The 24,738-nt window shown below is 52.5% G+C and overlaps 2 protein-coding genes across 6 annotated transcripts in view; both read left to right on the plus strand.

Moving 5' to 3' along the window:
- On the plus strand, nt 1–14,401 carry NAA80 (N-alpha-acetyltransferase 80, NatH catalytic subunit). 3 transcript variants are annotated; one of them, XM_043518362.1, is made up of 2 exons: nt 1–64; nt 12,597–14,401. In XM_043518362.1, exon 2 carries the CDS (start codon nt 13,288–13,290, stop codon nt 14,320–14,322), a length of 1,035 nt encoding a protein of 344 aa, XP_043374297.1. In that variant the 5' UTR covers nt 1–64; nt 12,597–13,287; the 3' UTR covers nt 14,323–14,401. The 3 variants fall into 3 exon arrangements, with proteins under 3 accessions (XP_043374297.1, XP_038265732.1, XP_043374298.1); XM_038409804.2 differs by lacking the exon at nt 1–64 and adding an exon at nt 7,561–9,043 and having other exon boundaries at nt 12,937–14,401; XM_043518363.1 differs by lacking the exon at nt 1–64 and adding an exon at nt 7,561–9,043 and having other exon boundaries at nt 12,991–14,401.
- Nucleotides 7,071–24,738, plus strand: part of HYAL3 (hyaluronidase 3) — a 22,076-nt gene continuing 4,408 nt past the window's right edge. Inside the window, exons 1-2 of one of the 3 annotated variants that reach the window (XM_038409802.2) lie at nt 7,071–7,202; nt 23,402–24,385. In XM_038409802.2, the coding sequence (XP_038265730.1) occupies nt 23,465–24,385 (921 nt within the window). In that variant the 5' untranslated portion in view covers nt 7,071–7,202; nt 23,402–23,464. Of the gene's footprint in view, nt 7,203–9,459; nt 10,241–15,858; nt 16,250–23,401; nt 24,386–24,738 lie in introns of those variants that run through there. The other 2 variants (XM_038409801.2, XM_043518358.1) reach the window with 2 other exon arrangements.

A 24,738-nucleotide genomic window follows, 5' to 3' on the forward strand; every position in this document is an offset into this window, starting at 1 on the left:
TGGGATGATTTAGTTGGTGTTGGTCCTGCTTTGAGCAGGGGGTTGGACTAGATGACCTCCTGAGGTCTATGATTCTATGACATGGTGCTCGTGAGGGGTGGGTAGCAAAAGGAGGAACAGGTTAGGGATGCAAGCAGGTAGCTGCAGTAGGTGTGATTTTGAAAGGGGATAACACTGAGGGCTCTAGGTATGTTTACACTGCAGATGGGAGTGAAGTTCCCAGTCCAGATGGACGGCACATGAGAGCTCAGCTGGAGCTAGTGAGCTAAAAACAGCAGTGTGGGCATTATGGCACAGGCTAGTCAGACCATGGCTTGTACCACTGCCCATGCTGCAACGTCCACACTGCTATATTTAGCGCACTAGCTCAAGTGAAGCTAGTGCATGTCTATCTGCTCCTCCCAGCTGCAGAGTAGACATACCCTAAGGGTTACCAGCTTTGCTCCCAAGACTCAGCCGATGTTGGATTCCCTCATAAACACTGAGCTGGGACAAGCTGGACACCTCAGCTCCTGGGTAGAGCTTTCCACATTGGAAAGTTGGTGGCTTATCCGGAGGAGGTGAAATCAACAGACTCCCAAACCCAAGGCTTAGGAAGTGACCAGCAGGATGACTCATTGTTTAGCACTCCCCTGCCCACCCCATATCCCACAAGTAACGTCAATGGAATGCTGGGCTTGTCAGACCTACACGGTAGTACTGAAAGGGGCTTATGTGTGTGTGTGCTGGGAGCGGAAGAGGAATAGCATCCCAAGACACCATCTTGTCTTCTGCAGACTAAACACCATCCTGTCTGGAAAGGCGAGTCCACAAAGCCTCATTGCCAGCAGGTTCCTTCCTCAGAGCACATCACAGGTCGCTGAAAGGATGCTACTCCAGCTGCTGCACTAACTGTTAAACGGGAGGCAGGAGACCATATTGATGGGCCTTAAGATCAAAGCCTTTGGATTGGGTGTCAATGAGTTGGGCCGGGCCAGGCTGGGCCGGGCCATGTGTCAATGGGCTGGGCTGTGTGTTAACGGGCCAGGCGGGTGTCAATGGGCTGAATGTCAAAGCACTGGGCCGGGCCTGGTGTCAATGAACTGGAGGTCAAAGGACTGGGCTGGGCTGGATGTCAAAGGAATGGGCTGGGCCAGGTGTCAATGGGCCAGATGTCAAAGGACTGAGCCGGACCAGGTGTCTAGGTCCAGGTCAGGTGTCAATGGCCGGATGTCAAAGGACTGGCGCAGGCTGGGTGTCAATGGGCTGAATGTCAAAGGACTGGGCCGGGCCAGGTGTCAATGGGCCGGGCCGAGTATCAATGGGCTGGGCCGGGCTGGGTTGTGTGTCCGTGGGCTGGGCTGGATGTTAATGGGCCGGGTGTCAATGGGCTGAGCCAGGAGTCAATGCACCATGTGTCAATGGGCTGGGCCATATTTGAATGGGCTGGGATGGGTGTCAATGGGTTGGGTGTCAAAAGGCCAGTCAATGGGCTGGGCAGGGCCGGATATCAAAGGACTGGGCCGGGCCGGGCATCAATGGACTAGGCCGGGTCTCATTGGGCTGGGTGTCAATGGGCCATGTGTCAATGGGTCAGACTATGTGTCAATGGGCTAGGCCAGGTGTCAATGGGCCAGGCCAGGTATCAATGAGCTAGGCCAGGTGTTAATGGGATGGGTGTCAGTGGGCTGGGCCGGGTATCAATGGGCTGGGTCCGGTGTCAATAGGCTGGGCCAGGTGTTGTAGAGCTGAAGAATGCAATTGTTTCTTTTTAATTACTATTATTATTAAGACTTTATTAATATGACTGTATTTTGTATCAAATGAACGATCAGAACTTCATGAGTAAAGCTTTATGAATGAAACAGCGTTCATTCATAAAACCGGTGATTGCAATAACTGGCTAAATGGCAATAAAGCCGCTCGTTAAGTCCTCACAGTTCAAGCTTATTGAAACATCGTAACCCGTTTACTGTTTGCCTCCCAAAACTGTAAATTGTTCATTACACTTGTTTTGATAAGACTCCATATTGTAACTAAAACTCCATTTTTGAAATACTTACTCCATTTCGCAAAACCCTGCTGTAACCTTATTAACTTAATTCAAATGTGTGAATGAGGTATGCATGATGGAATCAACCTCCAGCCCCAGCCTGTCCTGTTAAAGTGAAGTGCACACACCAACATCTGAAGATGCAGACAACAGCACTGACAAAGTGAGAAGAGTCCACCCTAAAAGAAAAGAACAAAGGTGCAATTGAAACAAGATCAAAGTCAGGTCTGAGGCTGAAAGTCACATCTCCAATTGATGGGTGATCAATCACACAGTACCCAGAGGCAGCGTGACACAGCAAGACCCACAGTCTCTTGTTCAAACTAAGGCCTATAAAAAAAATGGGTAAGATGAAAGACTTTGGGTAACATTCTGCTGCCAACATCGAAGGGAATTGGTGTGCGCCCAACAGAGACATGGCTCTTCCTCGTGCCCGGCTTTCCTGGCCAGTTAGCTGCCACGAGCTGCGAAGACAAGCTGCAAAACCAAGTTATGGACTCAGGCTACATTCAGGACTGATAACTATACAGCGGCTGCAGAATATTTGATGTGTGTGTGTATGTGTATGTAGGTACGAGGTTTTAGCTATTGGTTATAAATCAAATTGTGTTCTCATAATAAACGTGGCATATTGCCTTGTCCCCTGAAAAGATCCTGTTTATTTTTATCAACATAACAGTGTCAATGGACCAAGCTGGGCCATGTATCAATGGGCCAGGCTGGGCCAGGGTGTGTGTCAATGGGCCGGGCTGGGTGTCTATGGGCTGGATGTCAATGGGCCAGGTTGGGCCGGGCTGGGCTGTGTGTCAATGGGCCAGGCTGGGTGTCAATGGGCTGAATGTCAAAGGACTGGGCTGTGCCGAGTGTCAATGGGCCCAGTCAAGTGTCAATGGGCTAGGCTGGGCTGGGTCAGGTGTCAGTCGGCTAGGCTAGATGTCAATGGGCCAGGCCGGATGTCAGTGGGCTGAGCCGGGTGTCACTGAGCTGAATGTCAATGGACTGGGCCAGGCTGGGTGTGAATGGGCCAGGACGGGTGTCAATGTGCTGAGTGGAGCCAGGTTGTGTGTCATTGGGCTGGGCCGGATGTCAATGATCCAGGTCTCAATGGGCTGGGCCGGGTGTCAAAGGACTGGACTGGGCTGGGTATCAATGGGCCAGGCCATGTGTCAATGGGCTGGGCCAGGTGTCAATGGGCCGGGCTGGGTGTCAGTGTGCTGGGTGTCTATAGCTTGGGCTGGGTATCAATGGGCTGGGCCGGATGTCTACGGGCCAGGCCATGTTTCTATGGGCTGGATGTCAATGGGCTGGGTATCAATGAACCGGGCCGGGTGTCAATGGGTTAGGTGTCAGGGTGGATTTGCTTTAAATCAAATTGATTTAAATCATGATTTAAATCATTAGTCAGGAAGACTCGATTTAATCATGGATTTCTACATAAAAGTGCATTCTTGTTGGTTGTTATAACCTTAATACCTATTCTTCACAACTCAGAGACAAATGTAAGTTTCATTTTTAGAAGGTACACACTATACATTTTTAAAGTGATTTATTTTGGAAACTTTTCAGAATAATTTTACAGCCATATCAGAAAATGAATGATTGTTTGCTATTTCATTTACCAAAGGTAATCGAAGCAGATATTTATGAAGTCACTGGGAGGTGAACTATTTCCAATTCAACAGGTTAATCATTAATATTTGGAGGATTTTCTTGCCATGCTGTATTAGGAGGAGAACATCACCAGACAGACATTTAAATTGTTTTATTTAACTAAAACAACAATAAGAAAAGGAGTACTTGTGGCACCTTAGAGACTAACAAATTTATTAGAGCATAAGCTTTCGTGAGCTACAGCTCACTTCATCGGATGCATTTCGATGCATCCGATGAAGTGAGCTGTAGCTCACGAAAGCTTATGCTCTAATAAATTTGTTAGTCTCTAAGGTGCCACAAGTACTCCTTTTCTTTTTGCGAATACAGACTAACACGGCTGCTACTCTGAAACCTAAAACAACAATGTTATGTATTTCGGATTTTTTTCTTCAACAGCAAGCATATAATATTTTAACAAAACAAGCATATGAATTTTTGAATTTAGTTAAACATTCAAGTTTTTTAAAATCAAGTTTGTTTTTGTTAAAATTGTTTTAAACTAAAATAGTTAAATGAAATATTTTTTTTTAAAAAACCAAAAATTAAATGGACTAGGTCAGCCAGGTCAACATGAGAAAGGTAAAATATTGGCTTCTGTTGCCAACTCAGTCATCTTCACCTTCATTTTCCTGTTTGTTCATAATCTGGAAAAGAAAAACAAGCTTTCCTGCTTTTTCAGGTCCCAAACAATTTCTCAATTTGGAATGAATTAGTCCAAAGGAAGAAAATATTCTTTCTACACCGGCAGAAGAAGCTACTGCTGTTAAAAGTGAGATTATCACTTCAACAGTTTCTGAATCCAAGTGCTTACGTGACTTCCACCAGTTCACTGGTGTGACTTTCTTTAAAACATCATCAGTAAATATATATTTCTTGAATGGTTCACCCTTAGCTCTGAAGTTTATTAGTTGCATTATGGAAGGATAGTTGGCATTATGGAGGGATGATTGCTGGATGTCCATGTCACAGCCAACTCCTCTTCTCCAGCAATTAAGGTTTGACCCTGGTACCGAGTATTGAGACTATTTGCAAGAAAATGAGCTGGAGATAGTGCTTGTCCCATTTGTTTTTTTAATGCTTGTAATGTAACACTGTCATTGCATATTTCTCTTTTTAAGATCTCACTCAGTTCCTTCCAAATTTCAGCAGCGTCAGCAATAAAACAGCTATTTCCCTGCATTTTGTTCAAGGCTACAGAAATAGGATTCAGGGTACTCAGCATGTGTTCAACATTTCTCTTCAGCCCAATGTTGAGAACTCTGGCTGTGACAGTGCCATCTATTTTTTCACTATTTTGTTCACAAACAATTATCAGATTAGGTCAGTTTTTGATCTAGTGCTCAAAACAGTCCACTCCTGAGTTCCATCACGTCTTGTGGGAGAGTTAGCTTGGTTCCTCCCACTGTTTTCAGAGCAGCCGCTGCAAAGAGGTCATTACGGAAGTGTTTTGCAATTTAATCAACATTAGCCTTTATTTCTGGAACACTGAAGCCTTTGGCTAGGAGGTGCATCAAAGGAGCACTGCAACTGTACGTTGATAGCTTGGGACTCTCTTCACTCTCTTCTAAATTTCTTCTCATCTTGGACACATTTGCAGCATTGTCTGTAACCAAGCTGCGTACTAGATATTTGAATTTTTTTTCAGTTTGCTATAGCTTTTACTGCTACTTCTTGTAAGTATTCTGCTGTGTGTGCATTTCCTGATGTATCAATTGTTTTTGTAAGGTTTCAGAGTGTTAGTCTGTATTCGCAAAAAGAAAAGGAGTACTTGTGGCACCTTAGAGACTAACAAATTTATTTGAGCATAAGCTTTCGTGAGCTACAGCTCACTTCATCGGATGCATTTGGTGGAAAATACAGAGGGGAGACTGTTAGTCTCTAAGGTGCCACAAGTACTCCTTTTCTTTTTGTTTTTGTAAGGAAGACATTCCTTTCTTCTGTTGTCACACAAGCACATATAACAGGAACAACTGTGGACACTGCTCCACCCATCAAGACTCAGGTTAACAATTTTACCCGCTAGACCTTTTGCACACTGATCAATTTCTCTTTCATACACTTTATCCAGCAATTTGCCTGTGACATCTGCTCTGTTGGGTGGACTGTATCCTCGTCTTAATGACTGAACCATGTTAATGAAGTGTGGGTTCTCAATACTTCAGAAAGGAGACTTGGTTGCATAAACAAACCAGGCAATTTTTTTGTGTGAAATTACCTCTTTTTGTAATCTGCTGGTTCTTATCACAAACTTATGGATGGTGGTTTCTGGATGATGGAGTTTTTTTTTCTTTTTGCTACAGGTGATATACTGTGGCTATGTGACATACATGATGTGACTGAAACACTATCATTGACAGATAACTCTGAAACTATAGAAAATGATGGTGATCTTGAAGGTGGATAGTCTTCAGAATCCTGTATGTTGAGGATGGATTCTCCTAAACAAAATAAAGTCAATGCAGTTATTTAATTATTATTACCATACTGCTCATTTAGTATTACTCATTGCATTCACTGACACTCAGTACTACTTTCAAGGTGAAATTGTAAACTGAAGATCTGCCTATTTCAGCTATTTATTTTTTATCACAACTGCATCTAAAATGATACCATAGAATAACAACTATATATTTTGCTCAAACATGAGAATTCAAGAATAGTCCAGAAGGAAGACAGGCAGTCCTTAAGAAAGAAGTATGAAATAAATTTTTTTACCAACCTGAAGATCCTGCATGTTCAGACATGTTCCGTTCATCATCTTCAACACAGCTTCTCATTCTGTTCTTTCATTCAGACAACCGGGCCCTGCATTTCTTTGTTGCACTGTTTGCATTTTGCACACATGCCTGTCTTACCCACAGGTAGAGAAACTTCATTAAAATATTCCCCAAATGGGTCTCTTTTAAGGCCTGCTGCCATTATAGGTTTCCCCTTCTAGTGAGAGAAGGGTATGGTGGATCTCAAATCAATGAAGGCTACACTCAGAAAGACTTCTGGAATATGCTGCGCAAACAGTTTCACTTTGGTTTCTACTGCCTGTCCCTCCCTTCTCACAGTTATCTCCTGACTTTTTCTCCTTGTCCAGATCTATTCCACCCCCAACAATCTTCTCTATTCACTGACATTTTTGAAACTCATTTACAAAACTTTCTTTAAACATTACATGACTGTACTGGCTCATACTATAGAATTAGAATGTATAATCCCTATTCCGTGATCAGATATTTTGGAGCTATAATGTATTTTAATTAAAACTATCTTTAGATAGGCTTTTTCTTCCAAAAGCATTTTATCAAAAGAATCCGATTAAAAAAAAATCATTGATGCTTATCCACCCCGCCAGGTGTCAAAGGGCTGGGCCGGCTGGGGGTGTCCCTGGGCCGGGCCGAACGCGAGGCCGAGGAGCGAGTTCAGCGCCCGCCGCTCGGCAGCCTCCGGCCAGCAGGCGGCGCTGTGGCTGCCGCCGGGGGAGAGCGACGGGACGGGACGCGCGACCAGCAGCGCACGGCGCCGCCATGTCAGTACCGGGCCCTGCGAGGGGGTGGAACGGCGGGGAGACGGGGCCCTGCCCCATAGCGCCCCGTTCGGGTGTGACCCGGCCTGGCAGCGGGGGGCCCTGGCCCTGCCCCATAGCGCCCCGTTCGGGTGTGACCCGGCCTGGCAGCGGGGGGCGCTGCCCCAGCCCCATAGCGCCCCGTTCTGGCTATGACCCAGCCTGGCATCGGGGGGGCCCTGGCCCTGGCCCTGGCCCTGCCCCATAGCGCCCCGTTCGAGCTATGACCCAGCCTGGCAGTGGGGGGCCCGGGCCCTGGCCCTGCCCCATAGCGCCCCGTTCTGGCTGTGACCTGGCCTGGCAGCGGGGGGGCCCTGGCCCTGGCCCTGGCCCTGGCCTTGCCCCATAGCGCCCCGTTCGGGCTATGACCCAGCCTGGCAGCGGGGGGCCCTGGCCCTGCCCCATAGCGCCCCGTTCGGGTGTGACCCGGCCTGGCAGCGGGGGGCCCTGGCCCTGCCCCATAGCGCCCCGTTCTGGCTGTGACCTGGCCTGGCAGCGGGGGGGCCCTGGCCCTGGCCCTGGCCTTGCCCCATAGCGCCCCGTTCGGGTGTGACCCGGCCTGGCAGCGGGGGGCCCTGGCCCTGCCCCATAGCGCCCCGTTCGGGTGTGACCCGGCCTGGCAGCGGGGGGCGCTGCCCCAGCCCCATAGCGCCCCGTTCTGGCTGTGACCTGGCCTGGCAGCGGGGGGGCCCTGGCCCTGGCCTTGCCCCATAGCGCCCCGTTCGGGTGTGACCCGGCCTGGCAGCGGGGGGCCCTGGCCCTGCCCCATAGCGCCCCGTTCGGGCTATGACCCAGCCTGGCAGTGGGGGGCCCGGGCCCTGGCCCTGCCCCATAGCGCCCCGTTCGGGCTGTGACCCGGCCTGGCAGCGGGGGGCCCCTGCCCCAGCCCCATAGCGCCCCGTTCTGGCTGTGACCTGGCCTGGCAGCGGGGGGGCCCTGGCCCTGGCCTTGCCCCATAGCGCCCTGTTCGGGCTGTGACCCGGCCTGGCAGTTGGGGACTGAACCCACAGGCATGCTCAGGGGTGGTTTTGTCTCCCTGCGCCATTTTGACGTTGTGTCTAGTAACACTTTGGATCTCAGACAAAAGAACCCCTGTCTGTATGGGGGAGGGAAACCCCATATTTATCCACAGCTCTTGCTAGTGCTCAGCCAACAGCGCCAGTGGGTAGGGCCCTGCCCTGCACCTGAGCTGTTCTGGGTGGTAAAGGCAGGAAACTTCCCATGTCTGTGGAAGCCACGATGGGGATGCACTGGTGAGAGCCCCCGAAGGGTGTGAATGCCCTGGGTTGTGCCAGTCGTGCTCTGGGGCCTGGTTCTCTTTTACGCCCTGGGTAGTTCTTTGTGCCAGTGCACAGAGGGTGCTGAGTGCCACCTGGTCATGATGAGGGAGTTTCACCCACACTTTGCCCTGGCTTAAATGGCTGCTCAGGGCAATGAGGAATCAGGTGCCCTTTGTGCCAGCGAGGTTGATGCCAAGGGGCTGTTCCGGGAATAGCCCCGGCCTTTACACCTCCTCTGCAGCAGCTCTGGGCACAGGGGCCATCCTGGAGGGAAGGGTTAGAGGAAGGGAGCAGCTGGTGGTGGGATGAATTGGGGCTGGTTCTGCACCCCAGTGATTCTGCACCCCTGCAAACCCCATAGGGCTCATTGAGGTAGGGGCACAATGTCAGGCAGCTCTTGGGGCCCTGCTTCCCTCATACCTTGAGTAGGGGAGGCTGCAGCTTCTTGGACCAGGTGGAGGGAGGGATCTGATTCAAAGAAGGAGAATTAGGATGAACCTCTGGAGCAGGGGAGCTGAATGGCAGGTACGATGCCCTGGAAGTGGAACTGTATTTGCTGCGGAGGGGTGTCCCCACCCCTACAGGAGTAAGGGGGAGCCCTGGTGGCTGACCCACTCCCCCCAGGAATGTGGGTGGGAGCCCCATGGCTCTGTCTGACCCTGGGAGCAACCCCCTCATCCACCTCTAATTTCCATTCCAGTGCCAGAGAATGTTTGCAGGGGGCAACTGGGCCCCCTTCTCTCCAGGGACACTGCAGGGGTTTGTCCGTGTGCCCAGGTGTGTGTCCACACTGCCCGAGGCTGCACAGACACAGCCCACCTCTCTGCTCAGAGCCATGTAAACACCCCCTTGCCCCGTGGGTGCCCGTTGGGGCCCCGACAGGGTGAGCTTCCCCCTGGCTGTGCCCTGTGGGTGCCAGCTGGGACCCTGGCCAGGTCAGTTCACTAGACAGGCAGGCCTATCTGGAGATTGGTCCTCCTTCCTCCCCACTCTGCTGCCCTGAAGCTTGGTGCCCCAGGGTCTCGTGTATGGGCGTTATGGGAATGCGCTGGGTACCATAGTGAATACTCCCTGGATTAACTGTTTGTATGCCCCAGGCCTTTGTGCTGGGGTCTTGTTTTTATTTGGAGGTTGAAGGTGCCAGGCTGAAGCTCCAGAGACCAGGTCTAGCCAGCACCAGGGCAAGCTCTCTCCTCACTGTGCCCCCCTGGATGTTCCCCCTCACTGATAGCTGTGGAGGGAACTCCGTCTCTACTGCCACCCCACTTCTTGGCCTTTGTGCTGAGGCTGCCCGTAAGGGGCTGGTTTGTGCCCATACAATGGCTCCAAGGGGAGATCAGGCTGAGAACCCACCAACTTGGCCACCTATGAACTGAAGTCCTGTCATGCCTTACGTGGTTTTTAGGAGCCCCCAGCGAGCAGAACTTTTCGGGGCTGCGTGCCAGCGCTGGGGAGGGGCTGCTCCACACCAACTTCCATTCCAGGCCTGTGGGCCAAGGGCTTGTCCTGTGTTTAAACAGACACATCATTCGCTGCTGGGAAGCAGAACTGGGTGTCTGTGTCTGTGGTTGGCTCTGGAACGTGCAGCTTCCTGTGAGGTGCTTGTGAAAGAGGCTGGACAGCGTCTCTGGGGCCCCAGTCTGAGCAGAGGCTCTGAGCTGATCCCCAGGCAGGGAGGAGACGCAGAGCACAGGAGCTCGACGAGCATTGATGCTGGGCAGGGTGAGTGGACACCCAGCAAAAACATGCTCCCCGGCTAACAGAGCTGACTCGGTCTCCATAGTGCTTGGGAGCCAGGAATTCCTGGAATCTCTTCCCAACTCCACTATTGGCTCTGGACATGCCTCAGTTTCCACAGTGGGGGTGATGATACTTAACCTGCAGTAGGGAATGGGAGGCTGGCTTTGCTCTTGGCAGGCCCGAGAGGGGGCCTGGCATAAAGGGGGATGCCATTGGATTTAATGCCATTCCCCCGGGCCTGAATGGGTATTTTGATTCTCATCATGAGGTTGAAATGGAGCAATGGCAAAGGCAGGCTGGAGAATGGGGCTCATTTGCAGAGATGGCTGAGGCTGCGATAGCTCCTCCCCAGAGCAGGGTGCCTCCCTTGTTTGGGCCTTTTAATATGAAGCCCCGGAGGTGAGGCTGTGGCTCAGGGTAGGGCGATCTGAGCTGTGGTTGGCTGCACCAGGGTGGATTGTGCCGGTACTATGGGGTGCAGGACAGTCAGAACTGGGCTGTCCCAGGTCACGAGACGTTGGCCTGTCTCAGGATCGAGCTGCAGCAGGGCTGGGAGCCTGTCCACCTGCCGAGGCCAGGCCCTTCTGTGTCTCCAGACACTGGTGGGGAAGCATGGTTGTTGCTATCTGACTGTATTGAGAAAAGTGCTTAGCTGGTGGTTCCTCTCGCAAACTGCCTGTGGCTTCCCAGAGCCCGCCGGCCTCTAGCAAAGGGAACTAGCCAGGGAGAAAGGCGCCTGCCAGTGCCAGGAAATTCAGGCCCCGTTGATGAGTGACTCCAGAGTGGTGCCAGGGGTAGGCTGGCCCCTGTAGGCCTTGGACAGAGGATGGCAAGTGTTTGCTCTGTCTCCTCGCAGGGCTTTTTAAAGTGACTTTAGTGCTGATGAAAGATGCTGGCCTGAGCAACCTGCAGACCTGTGCTCTGATAATGGGGGAGGCTGGGGCTGGAGTAGCTGGGACCCCCCCTCACCAGCCAGCGCCCCCTGCTCCCCATAGCGCCCCCTGCTGGGAGAGGCTGGGGCTGGAGTAGCTAATGACCCCCCCTCACTAGCCAGTGCCCTCCACCCCACTCCCCAAAGCGCCCCCTGCTGGGAGAGGCCGGGGCTGGAGTAGCTGGGATTCCCCCTCACCAGCCAGCGCCCCCTACCCCGCTCCCCAAAGCGCCCCCTGCTGGGAGAGGCTGGGGCTGGAATAGCTGGGAGCTCCCTGCAGCCAGCGTTCCTGACCCTCCCTACGGCGCCCTCTGCTGGGAGAGGCTGGGGTCTTCTCAAGGAGCCTCTAAATCCATTGAGCAAATGGCTCAGAGGAAGTTGTGGTGGTGACTGTGCATGTTTCAATTTCTCAAGGTTCACGACCCACCAGAGCGGAAGTTGGGGGGGGCAGGGTGAGGATTTCACAGCCATCCCCAGGCCTATCTGCCGTGCTGTCACATGCTGGCTCAGTGCCGATGGGTGGGGTGACTCCGGGAGGCAGGGACGCTCTAGTTGAGCTGTCCCACTGGCAAGGTGCAGCCTTTACTGTGCTCTTTCTCTAGCTTGAGTGCACAGGTGGTTTGTTTGGGTCCGATCCAGCTGCCCAACAGCAGCCTATGAGATGAGCTGGTACGCAGGAGAGGTACCCCATATGCCATGGCTTGATGCCACCTCCTGAGGGGCGCAGGCAGCCTCTATTAAAGTAGGCCCCAAGCCTCAGCGCGGGTGGGGTCCGTGAACCCGTCTCCTGGGTTTAAAGCTCGGTACGAGCCAAAGCTGACATGGGGCAGGGACCTCCTCAGGCTGGTACAGATGGTGCCCATCTGGAACGGACTGTGCTTCTGGCATGGCCCACTTCGCCCAGCCCAACCTGACACAGCCCTCTCCCTCCTTGTCCTGATGGTCGGGCTGAGGCCTTCTCTCAAGTGGGCAGCAAGGGTATGCTTGCAATGAGTTAGTGGTTCTCAGCCTGGTCCTTCTCAGACGGGTGTCCCAATCACAGAACCTGGCATCGCAGTTGGCACTGATCAGCCCCATTGGTCTGTGAGGACTCGACCAGCCCCAGAGTCAAATCTCCTGGGCAGACTGCGGAGTCCCCACTCCTCTTTGTCTATGCAGGAACAGAGTGCCTGGCCTGAGATGGCTTTAGGCCACCTTTACCCTCCATGTACCCTTGGACCAGCTGTCATCCACCCCTGGATGTCACCCATCCCTTTTTAACTAGAAGGGTGGTGAAGCACTGGAATGTGTTACCTAGGGAGGTAGTGGAATCTTCCATTGAAATTTTTAAGGTCAGGCTTGACAAAGCCCTGGCTGGGATGATTTAGTTGGAGATTGGTCCTGCTTTGGACTAGATGACCTCCTGAGGTCCCTTCCAACCCTGATATTCTATGATTCTAAGCTAGAGCATCCTCGGGGCTGCTCGGATTTACATCCTGTGTCCCTGGCCCCTAGGGGCCATCTGCCAGGTGTGACCAGCTGGAGCCCAGTGCTCTTTGGCCCATAACCCTTTGCTGGGGTAAGGAAGGGGACCAGTGCAGCTTGGCTCTGGCAGCTCCGGGACCCAGCAGGTATTCCTCCGGGACCTTCCTGCCCCATTTAGTACCCCTTCCTCTAATAGATGTGGTATTTATAGGGCTAGTTTTGTGGGTGGATTTTCAAATGCTCATCAAGAAATGGAAAAAATTAAAAGGAATAAACTCTCCAGGTGCCAGATGGAGTGAGGCAGTGACAGCTCTGCCGATTGCTTTGTTTCCATCAGCTGTTGGCGCAAGACGACCCATAGCACGTACTGAACCCTTGGAAGACTGGGTGTGCTCCAGACTGGATTTGCCTCTGGGAGTTTCTCTTCCTCCCCTGGGGCCTGGTGTCTCCCTGCCCCGCCGCAATCTGCCCAAGGCCAGTGGGAATGGCCTGTTGCGGTGATCGTTGGAATTCCAGCAGCAGGGTTGCGTCTGGCTGTGTGCACCTGCCCATGTGTGTCGTGGCTTCGGGGAGCAGTGCTGGCTCTCTGTGACTTGCAAAGCTTTGTCTGCTTGGTCTCCCGTCAGTGGGAAGAATGGGCTCAGTTTCGGAGCTGCTCACAGCAGTTCCCCTTCACCAGAGGCCGGATCTGGTGGAGGTATGCGCTGAGCTTATCAACGAAGAGTGGAAGAAAAGCAAGACCTCTCGCATGTACTCACTCCAGAAGTCCACAGACAACTTCCCCACGTGTCTGGTGCTGATTAGAACCCAGAGGGCCGCAGAGGCTGCCGAGGAAGGGAAAATGGCGAAGACCCAGCTCCTTGGGCACGCCAGGTTGTCCCGCGTAGTCAGCCAGCCCGAGAGCTTGTTTGTGGAAACGGTTGTGATCTCCAGGGCGCTGCGGGGCCAGGGGTACGGCCGGAAGCTGATGGAAGCCACCGAGTGCTACGCCAAGTCCCGTGGCTTCAGGCACCTGCATCTCACCACACATGACAAGCAGCACTTCTATGCCCACCTGGGCTACACTGCATCTGAGCCGGTGCAGAGCATGGGGTTCATGAGCTCCGTGGTCCCCATGGAGTTCCTGCAGATGTTCTCCAGTCCCCCTCCTCACACTAGAGCACCTGCATGGGGACCGGGAAAGCCCAGTCCCACCACCTCCCATCTTAACAGCAGAACTTCAGGAGCCAACCGGCCTCCACTACCGTCCTCCACACCCCCTGCCCACTGCACCGCCACTGTATGCCCACCACCACCTCCGCCACCATTGCCGCCATCTCTGTCTCCACCGATCTGCTCTTTAAACTCCTCACAATCTGCCATTCCCCCTCCACTCCCTTTGCTGCCTTCACCTCCCCATGCTTCCCCTTTCCGTTGCCGGATCGCTGCTGCTGGGCTGCCTCCACCTCCCCCTTTACCTCCACCAGCTGCCCATGTAAGCTCTGCACACCTTCTGCCCCCTCCCCCTGGTCCTCCACCATGCCACCTCCCTCTGCCAGGCCAGCCAGGTTCTCCTGGCCCCATTGCCTCCAGTTCACCAGGGGAGGATCCCTATGGTCAGACCCTCCTGGAGACACCGTACCGCGATCTCAGAGGGCTCCCCATCTTCTGGATGAAGAAGGACATTTGACTCCTGCACAGTGTGCCAATGGGATGCGGATTAAAAGTTGGGGTTGGGGAGAATTCCCCTCCCCCCGCCTTACCCACTGCTTGGTCGTTTTAGTTTTGATTGGGCTACCACAAACTCCCATGGGGTGGGGGAGAGTCCAAATCCCAGTCATTCCCTTTTGGGCCATCTGCCATGTTCACCTGGATAAATCAGGGGGCCTGGATCTCTCCTGGTCCAGCCAGAAGTGGATCTCTGTGGCGAGACCCTGCAAATCTATGATGTAGAGACACTCGTGCGAGCTGCCTCCTTGGATCATTGGGGAAGCAGCTGGAGAAATCTCTAGCAGCAGGTCCAGCCTTATGATGGGGCCCCCATGCTGCTGGGGTGGGGAAATCAGCAAGTGGCCTCCTACTTTATTCCCATTGCCAGTGGGAAAGGCTTCTGAGGCCCAGATATGGGACATGGGGCTTGGAGCTGAAAGCATGGTTGCAAAGGGATTCCCCAGGCCTGCTCCCTGTGGGTCCAAGGCTGATCAGCTAAGAGCCCCTCTAACAAATCTGTGTGGGGTTGGTCCTTGTGCATTGGTGACGAAGCTCTGGTGGGTTACACCTGTGCCAAGCCTGGCTGATCTGCACAGGAGTGCAGCCTGTGACCAATTCCAGCCCAATGTGAGCAGGCAAGGATTCAGCGAGGGCAGGAGAGCGGCACGGCTGGCTAAGCAGCAGGGCACTGATCTCACCGCCTGCGAGGCAGAGGCATGCCTGTGGTTTATGGATTGCTCTTTGGGGTATAGGTGTCTGGATGTGGGGCCTGGGGCTACAGGGCATGCTCACAGGCAGAAACAGAAGTGCCCAGGGAACTTTTACCCTGAAAGTTTTCGCTGCTGAACAAGTTTGGGCACCTACAAAGATTGGGGGTGGGGGCAGTGGAGCGCGGGTTTTGTGAATCCCTGATTCTGAGATTTTAGGTGTCTAAAGTGGCAGTTGTATCTAAACTCCTATTGTGAATCTAGCCCAAAGTCATTTACAGAGGAGATCAGGATCATTAGCCCCCTTTCACAGATGGGGAAACTGAGGCACAGAGAGTCCAGTGACTTGTCCAAGGTCCACCAGCTGGCCAAACTAGAAATAGAACTAGGCCTCGCAAGCCCCACTCCAGTGCTTGACCCATTAGGCTCCGCTGCAGGAGTCTGGCCAGCGCAGAAGGGAAGATGCTTCTCTCTCTCTCAGGGCCTCTCCCATCCCACAACCTGCTTCCTGGGCTGGGATCCTCCAGCACCCTGAGCTACTGCAGCTAATAACAGGCACATTCCAGCTGAGACACAGGGAGGGCCTGGGACACTGCTAGGCCATCAGTCTCACAGGCAGACCCCCAGGGCGATGGTCACATGCAGGCGCCCATACAGGGCAGACAATATCTTCCATGTGTCAGGTACATGGGGAGAAGGCAGCGGTGACCGCTGTCTTGCTGCAAACAGATCCATTGGGAGGCATTTATAACTAGGGACCGGAAGAAGTTCTTGGGGCGCTCTATGTAGGGGGATGGTGGGTGGGTGTTAGCAGGGCATCCCAGCTGGCATCAAGGAAGTTTCACCCTTCTTGTTCAAGAGAGGACAGTGGGCTGGAGGGTGCATCCTCTGACCCATTGCTCTTCTGTCACTTCTTCCCTTGTCTCTTTGGTTGCCAGCTTCTAGTTTGACTCTCTCTCTCTTTGGAGTGGGGAACCAAACTGGACAATGGGTCATTTTAAAATAAGCCCCTCCCAGGGGCTGGGTTAATTGAAATAGGGGTGGAACTAAAGCCCTATGTATACAGGTGGGAGAGCAGTAAGGGTTAGCTCCAGACCCATTTGCCAACCCCCCTATGTCACTCAAACTGTGTGATGTGACTCATGGATTTAAAGGCCAGGGCGGTCTCTTGTGATCATCTGCTGACCTCCTGCATAATCGGTGAGAGAACTGCCCCATGATAATTCCTAGAACCAATCTGGATTTAAGAATTGTTCGTGATGGAGAAGGCCCATGACCCTTAGTCAGTTGTTCCAGGGATTAATTGCAAATGATCCTGTACTGGGCATGTGCTAGATGGCACAATGGTCTCATGGCAGGCGCCACTAAGATATGAATTTCCCCAGGCTAATAGCTGGGAAACCCCATTGTGAAAGCGTGTCTTGCAAGGAAGGGAATAAATGCAGCTTTCAGCAGACCAGGCGAGTGCCTCTCCAAAAGGCCTTTGATCCAACAGTTGGAGCAATTTTGGTGGGTTCTGACCCAAGAGGCTGCTTCGTGATATGCTGGGAACCATTTGGCAACTTGTTTCTTAACCAGAGGGAAGTCTTGGTAATGTGAATTCTTGCCACAGCTCTGTCTGCTCTTAACTTTGCTGAGAGGTGGGGAGAAGCAGCTAGGTAGGTGTGTGCGTGTGTGCGTGCACGCGCGCGCTCAGCAAGGGACTGCTCTATACACAGAGAAGAATTAGATCTGTTCATGGAGGCAAGGTCCGTGGCTGTTAACTGAGATGACCAGGGACACAATGCCATGTTCTGGCTGTCTTTAAACCTACAGATGCTGGGATTGGACGACAGCAGATGGATCACTCGTTAATTGCCCTGTTCTTTTCATTCCCTCTGAAACACCTGGCATGGACGCTACAAAAGACAGGATACTGGGCTAGATGGACCATTGGTCTGACCCACTATAGCCGTTCTTAGGATTGTTACTGGGTGCTTGTAAGTGGAGATGCGCTGTATGGATCTGAAAGTCGAATGTGGCTCTAAGTATACACAAGGGAGATGGGCCCATGCTGGCTGTTATCTGGAGCTCGGTGCTTTGGATCAAATGGAACCAGCATCAGAACCGCCCCTATTTTTTCTCAAGAAAAACCAAACCTGGCCTCCTTGGCCTATGGTTACTATACAGGAGTCACTTCCGCCACTGGGGAAATGCAGCCACTTCTCAGTTTGTAACCCTTACCTCTGTCGTGGCCTCACTAGAGTCACCAGGATCAAGGCTCCTTTGTAGGAGGCAGCAATCTCTGCAGAGACCCATGTTCCTGTGTGATGAGGGGAGCCCCCAGGAGCCTCCTGCACCTGGGAGGGGAGCAGCTCTAGTGGGGAAGCACTGTTGACATGCAAGGTGGCAATGTGGTTTGCCATGGCTGTAGCTCTTCTGAACCCCAGTGACAACCCCGGGAGAACTGGGGAAGAGAGTGGCTGAGATCAGTCTACTGCATCCCGCCCTGCCCCATCACCCTCAAGGGCCATCAGCTGTATACTATGTAGTAATCATTAGTCACAGGATCATTCACACTGTACACCCTGCCAGTGGGATCTTCATTTATTGTGGAGCTTGCTGGGAAAGGGCCCTCAGTTGAGGTGGGGGAAATGAGAATGAGTCCTGGTGGGACGTCAGCCACCCTGAATGCTGGCCTGTCAATACCCCAGCCCCCTGAGGAGCTCTGAGTGTGGAACAGCTGTCTGTGCATCCCTGAATACTGCACTGTGTGAGCTCCGTGGGGCCAGTCGTACTGACCTGGCAATGTTTCAGCTAGCACAGCATCTCTGCTGAAGCTGTCGGGCACCTGTTATATCCCCGCATCTAAAGATGTTGCTGAGCTCCTTTTGGAAGCTTCCTTAGCAAAAATGTCCCCTCCCCATCACATGCCCATGTACTCCCTGACTCTAGGGGTTATTAGAGAGACATTAGACACGAGAGATTAGAGGTGGGTGAGGTAATATCTTTTATTGTCCCAACTTCTGTGGGTGAGAGAGGCAAACTTTGGAGCTACACAGAGCTCTTCCTCAAAGTGCCACAATTAAATACCAGATTTGAACAATTATTTAGCATCAGTAGTTAACACACGTTTCAAGGGACCACTCAAGGTGCGGTGGCCCATTAACACCCTTGCAGTTAGAGTGGGGAAAGCAGCTGAGAGGGGTTGTTAGTGGGTTATAGATTGTTGTGATAAGCCATAAATCTATTGTCTGTGTCTGTTCCATCCTGGATTTTCAGTGTCTAGCAGAGTTAGGAATTTAAGCTCCCAGGCTTGTCTCTTGTAAGTGTTGTGCAGGTTTCCTTTGAGGCTGAGGACTGAGTTGTCAGACAAAGAGTGGTTGCCTAGTGAGAAGAGTTCAGCCATGGGGTGCTTTTGTCTTTTATCATTTTTCTGTGAGAGTTCATTCCAGAGCATGGTGATTGCCTGGTTTCACCCACATAGTTGCTGTTGGGGCATTTAGTGCACTGGATGGGGTACAGCACATTTTGATTGGCATGTGAAAGACCCGTGGATCTTGAAAGGTGTGCTGTGAGGACGGGGTGTGTATGTGTGTGTGTTTGTGTTTGCAGGTTTTGCATCTGTTCTGGCAGGTGTGAGGTGGAGTGTCCTGCTCTGTGGGGAGCTTGCTTCTGATGGTGTGCTTCATATCCAGAGACTGGTCATTGCAGAGTTGCTCAACCGCACATGAAACCCACACGGGGGAAAGTGTGTCTCTGTCCCCCTCTAGTGGCTGGTTCATGTAAGAGGCTAAAGGTCTACTCCAGCTGCCTGCTAAGAAATACCTGCTAAGGTATTTCTTTAGCTCAAATAGTGCTTGCGCTTCGAGTGCCATCGATCAAACCCCGCTAAGGGCTCAAGAGGGACTAGTTACATGCACACTGATACTGTAGGGTTGTCGGGTGCACAGGGGCTGCACACATTGGTTTACTATTGCAGGGTCATTTGTTAGCACTGGAATTCACACACCAGGGTGTTATTTTTGAGTTGCTCTCAAGGGCTGGATGTTGCACCTGGGTTTGTTATTGTAGGGTTGCTTGGAAGTGCTGGGCTATACACACACAAGTTTGTTACTGTAGGGTTGCTTGGAAGTTCTGGGCTATAAACACTTAGGGTTGTTATTGTAGTGTTGCTTGCAAGTGCTGGTTATTGCAGGTGAGTTTATTGTAGGTTGTATGGAAGTGCTGGGCTATACACACATGGATTTGTTATTGTACGGTAGCTTGGAAGTGCTGGACTATACACACACAGGTTTGTTATTGTAGGGTTGCTTGCAAATGCTGGGTGTTGCAGTTGGGTTTGTTATTATAGGGTCTCCCAGGAGGGCTGGGCTGCTGGTGCGAGTGCAGTGTATAGTTAAGTGTTGGAGTGTTTGTACTGGGAAAACACAGACCTAGAATTACTGGAGCTGTGAAAATAGACTGGGGAAAAGGTAGGTGATATTCAAGCAACAAGGTCAGTTGTAACTGAGCTCTGAGCAGCAGATTGGGGGCGGATTAGAGCCTGTCTCCGGGGTGCTGGGAGGCAGTGAGGCCCAGGCAGTGCATTCTGGGGGGATTAGAACATGGCTTTGGGCTGTCACGCGGCACCCGAGACTGATCTGGTTCCTAATCTTCTCTCTCTGAAGCTATCTCTGTCGCAGCTGGGGAGAAGCAAGCTGGCATTGGCTGCCCTGGCCCCATGCAGCCGGGTCTGGTCCAAGGCCAATAGATGCCATCCGGAGGCTTTCCACTGACTCCAATGGGCATCAGATCGAGTCTTAAGTGGGGAAAGTTGGAACTGTTCTGGATTCCTTCCCCCAGCTTGCATTCATCTCGCTGGCCATTGGAGTGACCGCAGGGAGGGTGCATCTGAGCCGCCAAGGGGCAGGGAGGGGGGCAGTGGCATGGCTTGTGCATGAGCGTGAGATTTAATGCTCCCTGCTGGTACTGCAACTTACAGGCAGCCTGAGCATGAAGTGCCCAACTCCCAGTGGTGCCTAACTGCCCCCTGCAAACAGTGGTGGAAGTAGAAATCATTTCTTGCTGGTACTGCACTCATGGGTGGGACACAAGGGGGGGCACTTGACCCTTCATGTGACTCCTCCATGCCCCGTCCCCAGCCCGGGGACCCCACGCTCTCCCCGTCCCTTCTGACACCCCTCTTTGTATACAAACATCAACATGCTTAACTACTCACTTTCCCCCCACATATGTAGTATTCAGTCTGTTTATACGGAATATGGGAGTTGGGTGAGAAGCCATTTCAGCATGTCTGACTTATTAAAAGACAAATTTTAAGTAGAACTGTATCCTTAACTGCTTTATGGTATTGTACCCAAACATTGCATTTCAATGGGGGATTCAACTTCCTTTATAGCAGGGGATGGGAAACCTTTATGGCCCGAGAGCCACATCTGGGTATGGAAATTGTATGTCGGGCCATCAATGCTCATGAAATTGGGGGTTGGGGGGTGGGAGGGCTCTGGCTGGGGTATTGGGGTCTGGGGTGGGTCTGGGGATGAAGGAGGATGTTCCGGGATGGGACTGAAGGGTTCAGAGGGTCGAGGGAGATCAGGGCTGGGGCAGGGGGTTGGGGCATGGGAGGGGGGCAGGGGGCAGGCTCTGGGCAGCACTTACCTGAAGCAGCTCCCTGAAACAATGGCATGTCCTCCCTGCAGCTTCTATGCAGAGGCACTGTCAGAGGTTACCGGCCAATGGGAGCTGTGGGGGCGGCACTTGGGATGGGGGCAGCATGCGGAGCCCCCTGGCTGCCCCTATGCATAGGAGCCAGAGGGAGGATGTGCCACTGCTTCTGGGAGCCATGCAGAGTGGGGCAAGACCCCCCGCTCCCCAGCTGGAGTGCCAGAGCAGGGGAAGCCCCAGACCTTGCTTCCTGGTGGGAGCTCGAGGGCCAGATTAAAACATCTGGAGGGCCAGATGTGGCCTCTGGGCCACAGTTTGCCCACCTCTGCTTTATAGGAACTGGTTTCAGAGGGGTAGCTGTATTAGTCTGTATAAGTAAAAACAATGAGGTGTCCTTGTGGCACCTTAGAGACTAACAAATTTATTTGAGCATAAGCTTTTGTGGGCTATAACCCACTTCACAAGATGCCTGATGAAGTGGGTTATAACCAGCGAAAGCTTATGCCCAAATAAATTTGTTAGTCTCTAAGGTGCCACAAGAACTCCTCATTGTTTTTATAGGAACAGACTCCTGAAACTCTTACCAGTCCACAAAAGTGGTCTATAGTCATGCAAATAGTTCCATTGTCTTCAGTGGAATTGATCAAATGATTAAGGGTTTACAGGATTAGGTTCCAAGTTTGTAAATCATTCTGGATGAAACTGACAATGCTTAAACTGTCAGATCAGAAGGAGCTTCATTTGAATAAAGGTGGGCAGATGTGTGATAAACCTTAGCTCTGTTGCTAAGTTGAAGAACGTATTTTCAGCAAAGTTTTTGGCAGATTCCTGAGGCAGCTGGTTTAAGGCTGTCAATGTCTGGCATTATAATCTTCACTTATAGTTCTCTCACCTACAAAGCTGGAAAATGAGGCATTTGTTTTCTTTATTTTGCTGCTCCAGTTCCAGTTAACAAAATGCATGTTAGACTAGTTTGGCTGCAAAGAAGAATTCTAGGTATACTGGGTACAACACCTGATTCCCCCCAGGCTGCAGAACTGGACTGACATCACAGTCCAAACATCCTCTGGTCAGCGGAAGCGGAGACATTCCTCTAATGATTTGGACTTGATGTGATGCAGTATGAATGTCATGGATAATTCAGACCAATGGGGAGAAACAGAATCAAAAACACTGTTTAAACATCCCCCCCGCTCCCCTTGAGGACTCCTGACCAACGTAGCAGCACAATACCTATGCTAACAAACTTAAAAAAGCCTTTATTTATGTTTGTTAGCATATGTATTATGCTGTTAAAGCCATTTAAAGTATGAATGTTCTCCCTAGCCCTGTTCTGTTCCTTTAAGGGCAGAGCACAGCCCCACCCTGCCCTCTGGAGGGGTGGGGCTGGTACCCCGTACCCACTAAAAATCTCTTGCCAGTACTGTGTACTGGAGGGTACTGCCCTACTTGTACCCCTGCCTGCAAATCTCCCCCTAGGAGGTTCCCCCACGTGAGCTTTTTGGTGCCCATGCAGGACTATCCCTTTACCCTGGTGTCTCTCCAGCAGAGAGAACCCAGCGTTGCCCTTAGCCACCCGCTGTTGAGGCCCTGGCCGCAGATCAGAGCGGCGGCAGAAGACAAGAATGTGGCTGTTTCATTGTAGGAGTGTTCCAAGATCAGGACCCTGTAATCGGGGCTGTCCCAAGGGGAATGCAGGGCCCATGGGGGAAGTGACGAATTTGTCACTTCTGGGACCAACCCGTCACTTCTGAGACCAACCGCGCTGGCCAATTGTGTTGGCCTGCGGGGCCCCCCAAAGCACGGGACCCGGAGCATTCTCCCTGATTCGCCGTACCCTAGGGACGGCTCTGCAGTTGTACGTAATAACAGACACTCCCTGCCCCAAAGAACTTAAGGCCCAAATCCACAAAGGTTCCCAGCTTCCACTGGGAATTAGGAGCCTTAGATCCCCTCGTGCATCCCAGCCTGGGAGTTGCACCCGGACGAGCCAAGCAGGGGCTCCTTTCCTGGGGCACCAATCCAGGGATGATGGTGCTCACGGGTGTCAGCTGGGACTTCTGGCTGTTTCCCTGTGGAGGGCAAGTCCCTGGTCAAAGTGCGATCTGGTGGGAAGGCCGGGTCAGAGATGAGGTCCAATCCAAATGGCAGGAAACAGGGGAGACTGCATCATGGGGGTGGACAAAGCCCCGGCTGAGGGCTTACTGGGATGCACTGATACAATCATAGAAACACCACCTATAGGTTTCAATACCCATTACACCTGTAATTTGGAAGGGAAAACAAAGGACAAGGAGGGACCCAGAGCAAACTAAGCCATGGGATTTTATGCTTCTCAGTCCTGGGGCATAATTTGCACAGCTGTCCTCTCCAGTAGCCCTTTGGAGCCCCAATGGGCTCAACCACAAGCTGACCTTGGGCAGTCACAGGATGTATCCAGAAGAGACCAGTTCTCAGCTGGCATCAGGTCCTCCTTAGCCCAACGTGGGTGACATGGGCTGGGGCCTTTCCCCAGCATTCCAGGGTGACCTGCCACAGTCTGTCCTGCGTGCAGGTTGTGTTGGTTGCTCCCATTGTCATGGGTGGAGCTCAAGGAAGAGGATGTGGGGCTGAGAGAGGAAGCCATGGACAAGCTGTTCCCCTTAATGTTAGAACAGGTGTGGCTCCCTGGTTTCACCCTGCCTCTGATTTGCTCTCCTCTTGTAGGCTGTTCATTCAAGAAGGAAGCAGGAGGGGGTCTGGACCGGACATAATTGCAGAACATCCACCATGACTCTGTGCCTAACTGTCTGGCCCTGGGTCCTGTTCTGCCTCGGAGCCATCCCACCCTTGAGAGGGTGCAGTTGGGAGAGTGCATCCACTGGCCCCCTTCTCCAGCATGAGCCGTTTTTGGTGGTGTGGAACATGCCCACAGCCCGGTGCCACCAGCACTTTGGGGTTGCCCTGCCTCTCGAGGACTACGCCATCGTGGAGAACCAAGGCAACGCATTCCAGGGCCAGAACATGACCATCTTCTACAAGAACAAATTTGGACTCTACCCCTACATTTCCCCGGAGGGCGAGCGCCACAATGGGGGGATCCCCCAGAAAGTCCGCCTCAAGCAGCACCTAGAGAGGGCCTCACTGGAGATCACCCAGCTCCTTCAGCCAGACTTCCATGGGCTGGCCGTGGTTGACTGGGAGGAGTGGAGGCCGCTGTGGAGACGGAACTGGGGCCCTAAGGCAACTTACAAGGAGGCCTCTGAGCAGTGGGTCCAGGAGAGGTTCCCAGAGATGCGCGCCAAGAAGCAAGCCTACTTGGCCAAGGTAGAGTTTGAGGGGGCAGCCCAGGAGCTCATGGAGAGGACACTGGTGCTGGGGAAGCAGCTGAGGCCCTGGGGTTTGTGGGGCTTCTACAGGTTCCCTGACTGTTTCAACGATAACTGGAGGAAGGGGGGGAATTACACGGGGGAGTGCAATGCCATGGAGGTGCTGCGAAACAACCGGCTTATGTGGCTCTGGGAGGCCTCCACCGCCCTCTATCCGAGCATCTACCTCCCACCCAAGCTTCTGCCGGCCAAGCGCCAGAGCTACGTCCACCACCGCCTGCAAGAGGCCTTCCGGGTGGCACAGTTTGGCCTGGAGCAGCCCCTGCCTGTGATAGCATACTCCCGAGTCTCCTATCGGCGCTCCGCCAAGTACCTGTCCGAGGTAAGAGCCAGGGATTGGGATGCATAGGAAAGAACCAGAGCTGGAGATCCATGCGCCTGGTATCCTGCTCATTGCTAGACTTCAGCCTTCTTGGTGGTTGGGAATAGCCTTGGGTCAGCCGCCGATAGCCACCAGGTGGTGAAGCTGCACCTTTAGGACAGCCAGGGGCTAGCAAGAGTGGGGGCTGTTGTAATCAGGATACGTCCAGTTGGCTCAGGCCTTGTTTATACTACACAGTTTTGTCAAGGAAAGTCAGCTTTTGTTGACAAAATAGTGTAGGTGTACACACTGAAATACTCCTCCCACCAATGTAACTCCCCTGCTATGCTGACATCATAAAGCCACCTCAATGA

This window comes from Dermochelys coriacea, chromosome 7 (assembly GCF_009764565.3).
Source record: "Dermochelys coriacea isolate rDerCor1 chromosome 7, rDerCor1.pri.v4, whole genome shotgun sequence".
Classification (NCBI taxonomy): domain Eukaryota; kingdom Metazoa; phylum Chordata; order Testudines; family Dermochelyidae; genus Dermochelys; species Dermochelys coriacea.